The 15313-nt window shown below is 52.1% G+C and overlaps 4 protein-coding genes across 4 annotated transcripts; 1 reads left to right on the top strand and 3 right to left on the bottom strand.

Annotated features, from left to right (window-relative positions):
* Window positions 1-518: 518 nt before the first annotated feature.
* Window positions 519-5068, top strand: EMWEY_00030610 (RAB GDP dissociation inhibitor alpha, putative; the record flags this gene model as incomplete). Its single annotated transcript, XM_013481645.1, has 10 exons — window positions 519-773; window positions 1352-1505; window positions 1777-1894; window positions 1991-2078; window positions 2277-2432; window positions 2673-2749; window positions 2898-3135; window positions 3576-3861; window positions 4193-4358; window positions 4996-5068. The coding sequence occupies 10 exons, from the start codon at window positions 519-521 to the stop codon at window positions 5066-5068; spliced, it is 1611 nt and encodes a 536-aa protein (XP_013337099.1).
* An 817-nt stretch (window positions 5069-5885) lies between these two features.
* On the bottom strand, window positions 5886-8707 carry EMWEY_00030600 (zinc finger (C2H2 type) domain-containing protein, putative; the record flags this gene model as incomplete). The annotated part of the gene is made up of 3 exons (XM_013481644.1): window positions 5886-7939; window positions 8111-8234; window positions 8588-8707. The coding sequence occupies 3 exons, from the start codon at window positions 8705-8707 to the stop codon at window positions 5886-5888; spliced, it is 2298 nt and encodes a 765-aa protein (XP_013337098.1).
* Window positions 8708-11091: 2384 nt separating this feature from the next.
* EMWEY_00030590 (hypothetical protein) lies at window positions 11092-12205 on the bottom strand (the record flags this gene model as incomplete). The annotated part of the gene is made up of 3 exons (XM_013481643.1): window positions 11092-11155; window positions 11314-11702; window positions 12056-12205. 3 exons carry the CDS (start codon window positions 12203-12205, stop codon window positions 11092-11094), a joined length of 603 nt encoding a protein of 200 aa, XP_013337097.1.
* Window positions 12206-13768: 1563 nt separating this feature from the next.
* On the bottom strand, window positions 13769-14431 carry EMWEY_00030580 (OSJNBa0070O11.7 protein, related; the record flags this gene model as incomplete). The annotated part of the gene is made up of 1 exon (XM_013481642.1): window positions 13769-14431. The coding sequence occupies one exon, from the start codon at window positions 14429-14431 to the stop codon at window positions 13769-13771; it is 663 nt and encodes a 220-aa protein (XP_013337096.1).
* Between the last annotated feature and the right edge of the window lie 882 nt (window positions 14432-15313).

Below are 15313 nucleotides of genomic sequence, written 5' to 3'. Positions count from 1 at the left end.
GTTCATCCCTGAACACTTACTGTTTCCCAAGTCTCCATCGTGTGCACAATTTGTGGTGTACCCCCGAATACCATCGTACGAAGTATCCGTCTCTTCCCTGGCTAGGTGCACCCTGCCTCCTACGGAACTTCTGTCTGCGAATCAACTCAACTCAATTGCAGTAGCAAGAACGCGGCGAAAGCAGACAGTTTTGGTTGACGACGACGGAAGCTGTTGCGGCTGCACAGATTCATTAAGTGCCCCATTGCAAGAGGGAATCAAGGAGAATTCCAAGCCGTACGTGTTCACTAAAGGAATTTCGGAGCATAGGTTCTTTCACCCGACTCTCCTGTAGGCAGTAACCAACAAAAGACAAAGAGTGCAGCATTCAGCGAACACTGCAAGCTGGCAGCAGGGAGGAAGTCCCCAGGATTAGCTGAAAATATGTTGTTGCGTCTGCACTTAGTCAAACACAGAAACAGAGACAAAACGTATGCAAGAGGAGAAAATGATCATTTTAAGCCGACGAAATCTCCTGGATGTTGCCGCGAGCAGTTGCAGCGGCCGCTGCTGCAGCTGCTGCAGGAGCAGCAGCAGCAGCAACAGCACGACGACGATTTACCCGCGTGAACTTGAACTCTTTGGAGTTAATTTCATCTGCAGAAATAGACTCATTAATTCCTTCTTCCTCCTTAAGGGCGGACACCAGGACCGTCGACAGCAAGCTGCACAGCACAGGACAGCGGCTCCTCTATCAGACCTCCCACCCCAGCAAAATGGATGAGGAATATGATGTGAGAGTTCACTGCCTATGCCCTCCAAGCTATCTACGGCACTGGTAGCTGCGGACTGCTGTTGCTGCTGGAGCAACTGCGTTTAAATCAACAGCCACCACACCAGCAGCAGAAGCAGCTTCTCAGTTATATAGGGAGAACTCCAGGGAAACCGATTGCCTTTACCACATTCCCTAGACCCTCCCGTTGCCCCTTATTCAACGAAGAATGATTTTGTGCCTTTGATGTTGTGCTGCTGCTGGGACCAAGCAGCAGGCCCAGCAGCGACAGCACCAGCAGAACACGCACCGGCAGCACCAGGACGGAGCCTGCATGCTTTCTGGTGTTGGCTATTCAAACGGCTTTGTAGTTTGGCCAATAACGTTTCTGTTGAGGGGCATGTGGGGCAGACCAGCTGTCGGAGGCTTTGTTACACCTCACACTTTCTTGTATTCTGCACTTTTTCCTGCTTTGTCATCTGTCTTTGGGTGTGGGGTTTATGACGAGCCCATATTAGGATCGGCATTGGCGTTAGCGCTGGGATTGGATAGTCGTGTTAGACGTTGGGGTTTGTGTTTTGGGTCGGGCTTTCGTTGCAGGTTGTGGTTTGCGGCACGGGCCTAAAGGAGTGCATCTTAAGCGGTTTGCTTTCTTCTGCTGGGAAAAAAGTTCTGCATTTAGATCGCAACAACTACTACGGAGGCGATGGAGCTTCTCTCAGCCTCACGAATCTGTACAACAAATTCAAACCCGGTAGAGAGCGCCCTACAGGTCACCGAAAAAAATGATCGAACGTCAACTCTGAACCCAATATCCTCCACTAAACCCCTAAACAAAACCCGAAAACCTAATGCGAAATCTAAGCAGTCAACCCTAGTGCGGACTCTACCTGGGCTCTTAGAAATTGAACCCTCAACGTCAACCCCAGCGCTTCTGACCTTGCCATTGTGTCGCTCTGTCAGTTGCGCCGCAGAGCTTTGAACGCACTGCTGCTGCTGCTGGATGCTCCTTTGTCGAAATTCAGGCACTTCACCGCCACCTGAGTATGGATCGAACAGAGACTGGAACGTGGACTTGATTCCTAAGTTTGTCATGGCCTGCGGAAAACTCGTGAAAATCCTCCTTAAGACTAAGGTCACAAGGTACAAAGGGAACAAGGGTTCAGTGTTTAGGGTTCAGCCATTGGTATTTAGGACTTAGGGTTTAGGGTTTGGTGTGTTTGTATTTGGCAACTTCAGGTACCTAGAGTGGCAGGTCGTGGAGGGGACGTTCGTTTATCAGTATCAGAAGGCCGGTTATTTCTCTAGCGAAAAGTTCATTCACAAAGTAAACATCTGCTGCCGTCTTCCTGCTGCTAATTGCGGGTCCATGCTGCAAGTGCTGCGGCTGCCTTTTCTACTTTTGTTGGTTCGGGCCTAAGGGTTTGGGGTTAGTTGACACAAGGATATGTGCAGTGTCCGGGGAAAAAAGTCGCGTCTGTAGGTTGTCTTGGGAGTTGCGGTGTGTGTACACGTGGATATGCAGGTGCCAGCGACGGAGTCCGAGGCGTTGATGTCCCCCCTAATGCCCCTCCTGGAGAAGAATCGCTGCCGCTCCTTCTTCGCTTATTGTGCTCAGTGGGAGGCAGACAAGCCAGACACGTGGAGGGGCTTCGACCCCAAGAGACACTCTATGGAACAGGTGAACCCGTGGACATCCGCAAACGTATTTAACAGAATGTATACCACATGCATGCAACTGACCTTGCGTGAGTAAAGGATGATGCATGCACGGCTTATTTTGCAAACGTGCGGCTGATGGGTGTTTGGGACCTAGATGTTGTTGGCGTGGGGCAGCTGCGCGTGAATGCGAGCCTTTGGGCCCGGAATGATTTGTTGGTGTTGGCAGCCGCATGGATGCACGCTTTATGCTGGGTTTCAGGTCTACAAGTACTTTGGGCTGGAAACAAACACGATTGACTTTGTAGGCCACGCGGTGGCTTTGTACCCAAGCGACGAGTGGGCAATGCGCTCTTTGCAACAGAGCTTTCTGCGTTTGTTTGGCACTTTGTTGCAATTTTCTTCTTTTCGGTTGCTGGTCGCCGCTCTTGCCAGAGGGAGGTTTTCATTATGTTGTTGCTAGGGGGGTTGCTGCTTGTACGACCAGGTATCTGAAGCAGCCCATGCAGGAAACGATGGAGAGGATCAAGCTGTACATGTATTCAGTTTCCCGCTACGGCAAGTCCCCTTTCATCTACCCAGTATACGGTCTTGGGGGGTTGCCTGAGGGCTTCAGCCGCCTCTGTGCCGTTAACGGAGGCACCTACATGCTAGGGGCACCCGTGGAATCATTCGAGTTGGACTCGGAGGGAAGGGTCTGCGGAGTCAAAACAAAAGACGGACAGGTAACATGTATCAGGCCGCAAAGGCACCGTGCTGATCTTAGCCGCAGGGGTTTAGGTGTAGGAAACCGGAGAGCTGGAAACTTTTAGTTCAGCGCTTAGCAGAGGGAAAGGTTTACAGATGAGAAAAGGGGAAGGTTTAGCGGTAAACGCCCGTCAAGTTGACCCATTTCCCTTTGACTCTTGCATTTAGCGTGTAGGCTTTGGGGTTTACTGTTGGGGGCACAAGTTTAGGAATTGAGACAGGCTGTTTGTCTTAATTGAGAGTGTAACAAGGTTAGGGTTTTGTCTGCGTTATACCTGATATTCTTCTGGGGGCAAAGCGCAAGTAGCAGGCGTGTGCCAAACACCAGAGAGAGGCTGCATCAGGGGTTGCATAAGGGAGTGCGCATGGATTTACAATTTTGCATGAAAATTTGTTAGGAGCTTGCTTGGGTATGCAGGTGGCGCGTTGCAAGATGGTGGTTTGCGACCCATCTTACGTGCTGGAACAGTTCCCCTCCCGTCTGAGATGTACAGGCAGAGTTATACGGTGTATATGCATCTTGGGTGCCCCTGTGCCGCACACCAACGGCAGCACCAGTTGTCAGATAATCATTCCTCAGAGACAGCTAAACAGACACAACGATATTTACATAATGGTGGTCTCCAGCCCCCACGGAATCTGCCTAAAGGGGAAAACAATTGCCATTGTCAGCACTACCGTAGAGACAGACGATCCAGAAAGGGGTCCGCACACCATCTAGGGTTTGGGGTTTGGGGTCTCGGGTTTAGGCTCAAGGCAGCGAATCACCCACGCACACAACCACAACAGCACGGGACAACAACAGTACAGACAGCATCGACAGCGACAGCCGCTCTTTGGAGTCATAAGCACTCTTTTCTTACTGTTAGGTTTTTAGCTTTGCTTTTACTCGGTAATGGAGACGATTCGAGGTGTATGAACGGCGGAGGGGAGGCCTTTGTGTTGTTCACGGTCGCTCCTGTGCCGTTGAACTTTACCCTCTCATGGGCGCTGCTTCTGGGCCTGCTTGTTTATTTCTGCTGCTGTTAATTGCAGAACTGGATCCAGCTTTGAAGCTGCTTGGTAAAATTGAGGAGAAGTTTGTGGCGGTGAGCGACATGATGGAGTGTACAGACGACGGAAGAGACAGCAACATTTTCGTCTCCAAGTCATTCGATGCCACTTCACACTTCGAGTCTGCCACGCAAGATGTGTTGAAGATGTGAGTTGAGTGGGGACGAAGGGAGACAAAAAGAGAGTGAATCACGATAGAGCGAGAGAAAGCGAGAGGAGAAATAGGCATACATTCACACAGACAGAGAGAACCAGAGGAGAAATGAGAACACGGTCATGGGACAGAAGACCGGAGACAGTTCCGAAGAGACAGTAGAGAGAAAATAAAGCAGGAAGAAGAGGAGCAGGGTTAAAAACAGAGACACAGACAGTTCCTGCAAAACAGAGGAGAAAGCGATGTCCGACAGGCAGAGCACGACAAATAGGAAACTTATGGGAAGATTATGGGTGTTCGGACATAGAAGCAGTAAGGTAGAAAGGAGTGCAGATAAGTTCAAACGGTCGGAGGAGGGAGGCACAGATAATAGTCGGTGAGGCGGGCAAAAGGCCTGCATGCAGTGCATTCAGTGCTGCGGCCTCATTCTTTTTGTACAAGTATCGGGAACGGAGTTCTTCAGAAGGATATTTTGCGGAGGAACATGCGGAAAACACAGAATATAAGTAATATATTTTGAGGGTAGAAACGTATATGCACTGACAAGAATATGGTAGACCTCAGAGGGTTGCTCTTGTATGGTGCGGTGACGACAATGAATTATTTTCAGGTTCTTGCGGTGTACATGCAGGTGGGAAGATATGATGGGAGCTCCCTTGGATTTGTCCACGAAAGCGGATCCGGAAGATTTGCAAGAGCAATAGGACGAAAACACCCGAATTCTGAAGAAGAGGGTTGTCGACACCTGCTGCGGCGGCCGGCCGTTGCTACTCTCATTAAAATCCTCTCCAATGCTGCCTCTCTGCAGCTGTTGCCTGGGGCAGCCCCAGTACAACAGTACACGTTGCACCGGATGCTGCTCTTTCACATACTCGCATCAGTGGCTACTGTAGCACACAAATGGCAGAACACTGACGGGTTGTGTCTGCACCAAGTGCCTGTGGGGCTCAGGGTCTCCCTATTCATTTCGGGGGCCTTGCGCTGTCTGTCTTTCCGTCTGTACACTTGGAGTTTTCTTTACATTTCACTTCGAAGTTAGAGTCGCAGCAGCAGCTGCTGCGCGTACACTTGGCATATCGGAAACAGCGTCAAAAGCATAAAGGCATGCAAATGCTGATCATAGCTGCCGCTGCTGCAGGAGCAGCAGCAGCTGCTCCTGCTGCAGCACATATATTGCAGCTGCAGGAGCGGCAGCCGTAACTGCTGCTGTAAATACCTGAAGACTCATCTGTTACTGCATTAGATGCTGCAGCACATGCATGCAACGGCAGCGTACTGTCGCAGCTGCTGCCGCAATTATAATAAACAAAACCGCAGCGGATGACGTCAGCACCGCAGCCACCTGCTGCTGGTGCTGATGGTAAGCTGAAGCTGCTGCTGCGGCAACAGCTGTAGCCAGTGACACAATACAAAAGCTGACAGCACGCCCAAGTGCGGTGAGGTAGGACATGCTGTTACAGCAGCCTCAAGTTCGGTAGCAACTGCAGCAGCAGCTACCGCGCCAGCTGGAGTACATGATGTTTAAAATCCCCTCACTTCTGAGTAGCTTCCTGCCATGAGCTCTTGGTCGAATTTTGCTTCGGTCCATTCGGTGCCGGTGAGGGGGGGCAGCGACTGCAGCTGTCTGCGAAGATTCACTGCATGTCTGCTGCTCTTGCAGTGCTCACGCAGCTCAGCTGCATCTTTCATGGCCTCGTTACAACAGCGACACCGGAAGACCCGCTGCTCCTCGGGCTGCGGCAGCCCCTCCTGTTGCAGGCTCTGCGAAGAACCAGCCACAGACTCCTGTCCCTGCTGCCGCGGCTGCGTATCCTGGCACAGCAAATTGAATGCATCTCGTGTTAGGCTATCTTCGAATTCAGGAGGCTGTTGCCGCTGTTGCTGCCGCTGCTGTTGCTGCTGCTCCCGCTGCCGCTGATGTTGCTGTTTCCTCAGCTGTCTTTGCTGTTGTTTCTGAAGCCGGCGCTGTTGCTGTTGCTGCGGTTGTTGCTGCGGTTGTTGCTGCTGTTGCTGCTGCTGTTGGGCAGCCCTCTCCTGTTTCTTTTGTTGCTGCTGCAGCTGTCTCCTCCTTGAGTGTTGCTTCGGCCTGCATAAGCCCTCGAGAGACGGCACCTGATTCTTGTCTCTCTGATGAGTGCATGCAGCAGCGTGCAGGGGACAAGGGCTTCCTAAACTGCTGCTGCGCAGCCCAGCATAAAGCAGTATCCCCCGCCTCTGTTGCTGCTGCTGCTGCCGCTGCTTCCTCCCGCCCCGCCCCTTTCGCTGGGCTCGGGTCTGCGTGTCTTCCCAGGCATCATCGCCAAACTCGGCGCAGCAGCAGCAGCATAACGGCTCCTTCCCATTTTCGCTGCTCGCGCTGCTGCTCCTACTGTTGCTTTGGCTCCTGCTCCTACTGCAGCAGCAGCTCCTGGAGCAGCTCTCGCATGCTTCCTCAGGATCAGGGTAGACGGTCAATGGCCCGAAGCCGAACTCGTCTATGATGCTTTTTGTTGTGTCCACCTGCTGCTGCTGCTGCTGCACCTGCTGCAGCTGCTGCTGCATCTCCTCCATGTTGAAGCTCGGATCTTCCTGCTGCATGTTGTGCTGCTCAATGAGTTCTAGCTGGCGTTCACACTGCTGCTGCCTCCGTAGCTGGTATCTCCTCTCTTCTTCTTCTTCGCGCCGGCGGAGCCGCTGCAGCTGCAGCTGCACCATCTCCCCTTCTAGGTATTCTTCTTCTAAGATCTGCCGCTGCAGCAGACGACCATGCAGCCGCGCTTGCTCCTGCTTCATGGCTTCGCTGACGCGTTGTTCTTCTAGCCGCTGCTGCTCCTCGTCCTGCTGCTGCTGCCGCAGACGCCGCATCAGCTTTCTGTGCTGCGCCTTCTCCGCCCGGCGTTGCTGTTCCTTTCCCTGTCTCTCTCGTTCCTCCTTGGCGGCTTCCTCCTGTTGTTGAAGCTGCTCCAGCATCTTCTGCTGCTCCTGTTGCTGCCGCCTCTGCTGCTGCAGTAGGTGCTGGTCTTGCTGCGGGTCGTACAAACAATTCCAAGTCGCCACAGCCAGAGACCCTCCCGCGTCAAGCACCTTCTCCTCAAGCTCCCTATACACTCCAGGTGAGGCCAAGAACGCAACGCGCCACTGGATTGGGGTTGATGCTGCTGCTGCGTCCGCCTCACCTCCCTGATGCTGCTTCTGCTGAAGCAGCAGATCCACAGTGGGATCCTGCGACTCAATGAAGCCAGCACAGTCGCGAAGAATAAAGTGAAGCATGGAAGCTGCAGCAGCAGCTGGAGCCGCAGGAGCAGCAGCAGTGGCAGGAGGAAGCGGCAGCAGCATGGTGAGCTTCATTAGGCGACGCCGGATCTGCTGGGGGTTGTGCTGCTGCAATAGCAGCGCTGCATGCAGTGCCTGAGCCTTTGCTGGCTGCTTCAGCCTCACAGCAAACCCCAGTTCTTTTAGCGCCGAAGATACAGCTGAACGAGACAATGGCAAACCCGTTACAGCAGAATATGTCAGGTCGACAACACACGAGACAACATCGTTAAACATCTGCTGTAACTGCTGCCGACGCTCCAACTCCGACACTTGCAAATCCCCTGCGGAGGCATGCAGACAAACCATATAAACCTTAATTGGAACCACAGAAAACCTTAACAGGAATAATAATAAATCAACGATACAGAATTATGAAATGAGCCGAGACTGATAAACAACACAACCGCAACAGTAAACAATGGACCTTTAACACTAAACAATTCCCAAATCACCTTTCTCGAGGATCCTCAAAATGCAGGTCTTCTGATCATCGGTCCCGAAGTACCGCTGCAATTCCGCCTTTCGAGCCAACTCCCCCTTTGCAACATTTTGAAACACGACGTCCACTTGCAGCACCTGCGCACCACCCGCAGCACGGACAGTGGGCCGTCAACGCTTGTCCACGCAAGGCTGCAGCAACTACCATGATTACGCCTGCAGCCACAGAAGCAACAGCTGCTGTTACAGCTTCTGTGGAGCCCAGTGTGTGGCGGGCCTCTGCTACGGCAGCAGCTCCTGTTGCACGCAGAGTCCACACACAGAGTCCAAAATTATTTCATGTTCTACTAGGGGTTCTGTGAGCTTGCCTCATTCAGATCGGTCTCCTTCCCTGCCGCAACAACGTGTACAGACACCGCAAGCAAAACACCAGCAAGGGCTATACCACAGATGCTCATACAGGAATAGACGCTCCTTGGTGAGGTGCATACGGCTCCGAAACGGCTACAGCTCTCTGGTATGCCCGTGCCTCTCGTGTTGTGCTTCTGCTGATGTCTACGTGTGGATAACTGGAGCCTCCAGTTATGTGGAACCCCGACAATATTGAGCATTTTAGAAGCCTTGGCTTAACATGCAGGAAATCGGCTTGCCTTCTCTCCAGTTGAGGACTTTGTTTTTGTAGCAGGCAATCTCGAAACGCTCCCCCCCGAGTTTGAGGCGCACGACGGCGACGTTGGTGAGTCGCACTTGCGTGACGGGTTGTTTTAGAGCCATAATTTCAGAGGCTCAGAACAAAAGCAAGGAATTCAAGCTTTTGCGTTTGTAGTGCAGAGTATTCCGACAATGAAGTAGAAAGAAGAAAGAAGAAACAGGAAACACGAGTCGAAACAGCCAAGAAAGCAGGAAAACTGCTGTTGAATCACTTAGACCCAAATAGAGCTACCTTGGGCCGAAAATGCGGCCTAAATCGCAACTTTAGCGTTCTTCCTCATACACCGATGTATTCTTGCATATTTCCAACAACTACACGCAAAAAACAACTATTAAACAGACAGTTAGCCATCGCGTGCATGCAGCTGCGGGGCTGACGCGGTCGCGCTTCAAATGATGAGGTGTGCGTGCGGCGGAACAGGCAGCCGGCCTCCTTGAGGCCTTCCAGACCGCTTTCTGGGTTAGTTTTGTCTTTTGTTTGTGTTAATGTTGTACGACAATTGAGCACGCCAATTGTGTGACTGTGTGAAGCCCAAGTATAGCAAAAGTGCGCCATATTGCTACTGTAGTGCACGGGCACTACACTGGCTCGCCCTGTGAGCTCCTAACGGCCTTCCCATTGCGTAGAAATAGAAACGATATCATATAATATTAGTGATGATTCACAGCATTTAGCCATTAAATAAGGCAAACGGGCTACGAGCAACAACAACCAGCAGGTTTATGGGGCTGCCTGGGTCGCCGAAGAACTGACCCACCTTGGGGGGTCACGGATATATTTATGCTTCCCTCGTTTTGTTGGTGTTGTGTGGACTTGAATGTGTTTTGAGGCTAAATGTGTGGATGTAAGGCATTGTCGTGTTGTTTATCGGACTGCAATTAGGTAGCAACCCGCAGGACTATACGTGGTGTTCGTAGAGGGTCGGCTAGAGCACTACAGCTGCTGTTTGGTGAGAGGCTTTGGGTAGTGAACGGCAGTACGGTCCGGCTTGTTTGTTCTATGTTGGTCTTGTTAGACTTCAGAATCATAAATGATTTCAATGCAGCAAATTTTAATGTGTCTGGCCTCGAGATATCTTGCATAGAGTACATACCGGCGTACAACCCCTAGCTGTGTGTGGCTAGCTTGGGGCGAGATATCTCGATACCCATTCAAAGACTATTGCGAGGTACAAGATTTATGTGGAATCCTCTAGTCACTCTCCTCAGCCTCTAGGCGTTGTGGCATGGTAGCCAGGGATCCTGTAGCGCAGCTAACGAGGGCAGCCTACCATGCGTTGCAATGCACTTGCTGCAGGCCAAGGTACTAGACAGTTTCACATGCAGATCCAGCAACGCCTTCCTATGTTCATTCAGCAACACTGTAGACACTTGTTAAAGAAAACGTCTTCGTGCGTGCAGGTTGTCTGCGCACCAAAGCCGAGTGTCTCCAAGGTCTCACAGGGGCGCTAGCCAGACAGAATTTGCTACATGGCAAGAGTGCCTCGGGATTCAACTGAGTCAGAGACTCGTGCCACAGTGTATATTAGCCTCATCGGAACTCAACGAAGTGGCTGAGTCTACATCCTTAGCTTCTACTCCTCTAGAACCTCTTCTCGGTGTCCCACCGGCCTCCGGTGGTTTCCCAGGAGTGTGTTTGCTACAATGCTGCCTCGTGTTGCTTCTCAGGAATGTTCTGCTATCCTGAGTGCAGCTAATTCAGACCCGCTTTGCCCTTCTGGAGTGCAAGACGGTTGTGTCTACTGGTTTGCACTGTCCTACTATCCTGGCTGTGTGTTATGTCCCTCTATCGGGGTCTTATTGCGCAGTTGTGCTGTGACGCGTGCACTTGCTACTCGTGTTCCCCACTCTTTCGCCCCTACAACTACGTTACTTCTCCTCTCTCTCCGCAATTAAATTATTCTGTGCCTCCTGCTAAACTACGACTCTATTTTTCGCTCTATATTTCTGTCGCTTTTGCCTGCTTGGGGTTGTTTGGGCATTGTGTCGTGTTACTTGCGCCACTTCCTAGGTGGGGATAAATTGTACAGTGAACAGGGTGGTGTGTGCATGAATTAGTACTTGTGTAGCCCTTCATAGTATATAGTGTACCACTGCAGGACTCGTATATTAGCACACCCCCTTACCATTAGGTACTTAGTGACTAGCACACTAAGCGCGTTGTAGGTAATGATGTGTCTACAGGTGATACATAGTGCTGGTGCTTGTTGTGAGGGCTTACCGCTACATGCGCGTCCGTGTGCCTTTACGCTAGGCCATGGGCTGTGTATATAACCTGCTGCCGTCACATGGGGTGCTCCTGCTCCCCCTTACCCCCCTCCACAAGGCAGAAGACCGGCGACAGCTGACTAAGAGGGAGGTGGGGGAAAGAAAAAGGGAAAAGAGGGTGGCGGACCAGGGCGGACGGCGCTTCCGCTGACGGCGCCGCCAGGCTCGCAGCAGTGCGCGGCAAACCCCTAAATGGCTAGCGGGTTCCCAGGTGGGGCGCCCCGGAGGCGCGCCCCACCTGCCCGGAGGCGCGCCCCGCCACATGACCATATAGTGGGCCTCGTCGCCGGACCCTCGCTTGTCCATGATGTAGTCGATTTCATACTGATCCATGGGATTGCCTGCAGAATCTCGGGTGGGGTGCCACCGCACAACAGCCTCCTGAGGCTCCAGCTCCTGGGCGCCTGGGCGGTCAGGAACTAACTGGGAAAAATGAAAGACATCAGGGCATTCGTACGTAGGAGGTAACGCCAGGCCGTCAATGCGTTCAGCAATAGCGAAAGGTCCATGGAAACGGGGTTCAAACTTAGGGCATGTGTTGAGGGCGGGAATGTGCTTGCTGCTCAGCCAATCCTTGTCGCCAACCGCATACTCCACTGCGCGGCGGTGTGTGTCTGCGTACTGCTTCTGTTGACATTTTGCCCTCAGGATGTGACTTTGCGCCCGGTCGCAGAGCTAGCGGAAGAGCGTCGTCATCGGCGGCGTAAGGGTAGGGCAGAGAGCGCCGACGACAATCGAGGTCTGCTACGGTCAAGGGGTTCTCGCTATTATGATCTCGAACGGAGAGAACTCAGTGGAAGGATGGCTTGTTGTGTTGTACGCTAGCTCAAAGGCAGGTAACAATCTCTCCCAGTCGCGTTCATCCGATTGAATGTATGGGCGCAGCATTTGTTCGCGCGTGCGGTTCACTCGTTCAGTATGGCCGTCGCTCTGGGGGTGATAGGAAGACGGTAAAGCGAGTTTGATGTTAAAACGATTACACAGATGGTGCCAAGGATCAGACTCGAAATAGGGATCGCGGTCAGAGATGAGTGCGTCAGGTAGCCCACGGCAACGTATAAGGCGGTCGGCGAGTACATCCACAGTATCTGCGGCTGTGAATCTCTTTTCGCAGGGACGAAGTGTGCCATTTTACTAAGGGAATCGATCAACGCCAGAATAGAGTCGTGTCCCGTTTTCGTAAGCGGGAGGTTGGTAATGAAATGCAAGATAACTTGGCTCCAGCGTCGGGAGGGAATAAGCTGTTGGAGGAGGCCAGCAAACTTTTGGTTGAGGGACGTGGAGGCGCGGTACTGTGTACAGGAATCCACTTAGGCGTTAGTGTAAGTGCGGATGTCAGGCCAACAATAGAGCTTGCTGCGAGACAAGAGCGTGTTCTGCCGACCCCGATGCCCTGCTGTTACGTGATCGTGATTGTCATATAGAATGTGTGTAAGGAAATCAGGAAACTGCGGAACACATATACACCGTAGACAGTGTATGCAAACGCTGAGGAACAGCTGACGAATCTCAAGGCGAGGAGGCGATTGCGGAATTCCACCTGGATGGTTGCACCGACTGCCTGAACTGCCGAATTGTAGGAGACCCGGAGAACGGGACACTTCACATAAGCTGCCGGCAAATCGAATGTTGCGGAATCGGCGGGCAGCAGTGGGAGGATGGCGGATGGCTCGGTGCCGTCAGGAGTAGAGGCGTCGGCCTTGGAAGAAACAGGTAGAGACTGTGGGCGAGGCCGACGCGTGCGTCGACGAATGCCAGCCAGCTGCCGGCAATTGACCTGCATCCCCTTGGTGTGATGAGCTGTATCTGGGTGTGCAGGACCTAATATAAGCGGGGCCAAGGACTTCGAGATAGGAAGCAGAGGTGAACTAGGCGGGAGGGATGCTGGTGAAGAGCAATGACAAAGAAGACGAGACAACGCATCGGCCACCGTACGCTAAGCACAGCCTGAAGATATCTGATAGTGAGATCGGGAAACTCCGGGAGGAAATCTAACCAACGGGCAGTGAGTCCCCGCAAGGGCTTGGACGTCACCGTAAGTGAGTACGAGCTTGATGGGCGAAAGACGTAAGACCACTTGGCTAGGGTGGTGACTAGGGCCAACAATTTCTGATCGGAGATCGAATATTTCTGTTGAACGGGGGTCATGGCCTGACTGGCGAACCCAATTGGCTTTGCGGCTTGTTCGAGTACGCCACCAATGGCCTAGCCGGTGGCATCGGCGTAGACATCAAGGCTTAAAGGTGTCGAGAATCTGGAGGGTGGTATAATCGATGAGTCATTGCCTGAGTTGGCGAACCACCGGTGTGTGGGGGGCTGTCCAATGAATAGGGGTGGCTTTGCGAGTCAGGGTAAGAAGGTGACGGGAAATGTCAGCATAATCGGGACCCACAAACATACGACAGTAATTAACACTACTTGGGAACTGCAGGACTTGGGTCTCGTTCTCCAGCACTTCTGGCCAGACCCGGATTGCTTCTATCTTGTCTGCTGCAGGTTTTATGCTTTCAGGGCTGACGTTATCGCAAATACGTAAGTTTCTGGCGCGCGAACTGGCGCTTGCAGAATTTCGGGAAAACGTATTAGTGAGAAAGATGCTCAGCACCTTGCGTAGAAGAAAAACGTGAGTAAGAAGGTCAACGGAATGTATGAACACCATCTAGGTATGCAATAACACCATGCCCTAGCAGGGGCTACAGGTAGGTATTCATGTTGGCTTGAAAGGTAGCGGGAGCACCCTTCAGGCCAAAAGGCATGACTTTGTATTCGAACAGGCCCAAGACGGAAGGGAAAGCTGTTTTCCAACGATGCGCTTTAGCCACGCGGATCTGGTGGAAGCCTGCCTCTAAGTAGAGAGCGGAAAAATACTTGGAGCCACCCAGGACCTCCAAAATCGTTTGGATCGTTGGCAACGGGAAGACAGGCGCAACCGTAAGCGCATTTAGGGAATGGTAGTTAACCACCATACGCATCTTACGCTCGCCTGTTCCATCAGGCGTATCGACCATGATTGTAGACGCGCAGAATGGGGAATACGTGAGACCGATCCATTCCTGGGCTGCCAGCTTGAGGATTTCCTGCTTGTGAAATCCCAGCTCTTCAGGGGTCATACGGTGTGTAGCAAATTTTGCTGGGATCTTGCTAGGGGCTAACAAGATGTGATGATCGTGTGGGCCTTTTGGTGGCAAGCTTGGTGGCAGGTTGCCACGGAAAACATGCCTATGCGTCTGCAGCACTTCACGTATTTTTTGTGGAAGGTCCTGGGACTCGGGTGACTGCAGCCACGTGTCGAAAAGGGTGAACCCCAGCTTAGCTGTATGCCCTGGCGAGTCTTCGTCAGCCGAAGCATGCGCCATATCTTAGGAGGGAGTAGGGTGGAGTTCCTGTGCCTGTGAATTGTCCTGTGTAATAATTGCACAGCACAAGACTCCTTCTTGATCCTCAGGTAACCTAAGGGCAACTGATTTGTCAACTCCGGGCAAAGCCGCAGTGGAATTCGTACTCCAGTGGTGTTGGCTTGCGCTCGTTCGATCAAGGTCTTGATAGGCACTTTGTTTCCAGGTTTGGTGCGTTGCTTAGTGCGCTTGGGAGGCGACCGTAGGAAGGCAGCGGCATCCGTTTCAGTCATCTAAGCCACTGGAATATGTGGACTCCTAGACTGCCCCAGTAGACGAATGCTAGACACGCAGAGGGTCTCACCAACAGCCTAAACTGTTTGCAGATGCAACCCAACAAAGTGCTCTCGTATTTGTATATGATACACCTTGTACTGCACCAGGTTACCTGCAAATGTCGGCAGCTTGTCTCTTCTCCCTATGCTCCAGGGCGTTGAAATACTAAAAGGAGTACGCCTGTAGACTGGGGGCAGGGGCTTGTTGCATCAAAAGAACTCTTATTTTTAACATTGCAGCAACTTTGGGCTTCAGAATAGTTCTACGATAAGGTAGTGGACCGGCGCTATAGCCACTGTGACCACGATGCCTGGGCACACTGCATATTGCGCTGGTACCTTTCTATTTAATAAATTTTGCTTTTTCTGTAATGGTAGCCTAAGGGTCTCATAGACTGGTGCGGGAGGTCATTGGCCTTAAAGAAACCCGTAAGATGAATGATTCGGTCACACTACAGCTCCTAATGGCCCTGGGACTAGTTTTGGGAATCTCCTCGCACGCTTGGGATATCATTGTCAGGGCGATGTAGCAAATTGGCGCATGAATTCTCAGGCATTCCTAGAAAGC

The sequence above is a fragment of the Eimeria maxima genome, genomic scaffold (assembly GCF_000499605.1).
Source record: "Eimeria maxima Weybridge genomic scaffold, Emw_scaff375, whole genome shotgun sequence".
Classification (NCBI taxonomy): Eukaryota; Apicomplexa; class Conoidasida; order Eucoccidiorida; family Eimeriidae; genus Eimeria; species Eimeria maxima.
The sequence above is the reverse complement of the archived record's forward strand: the minus strand, read 5'-3'. Positions and strand labels throughout refer to the sequence as shown.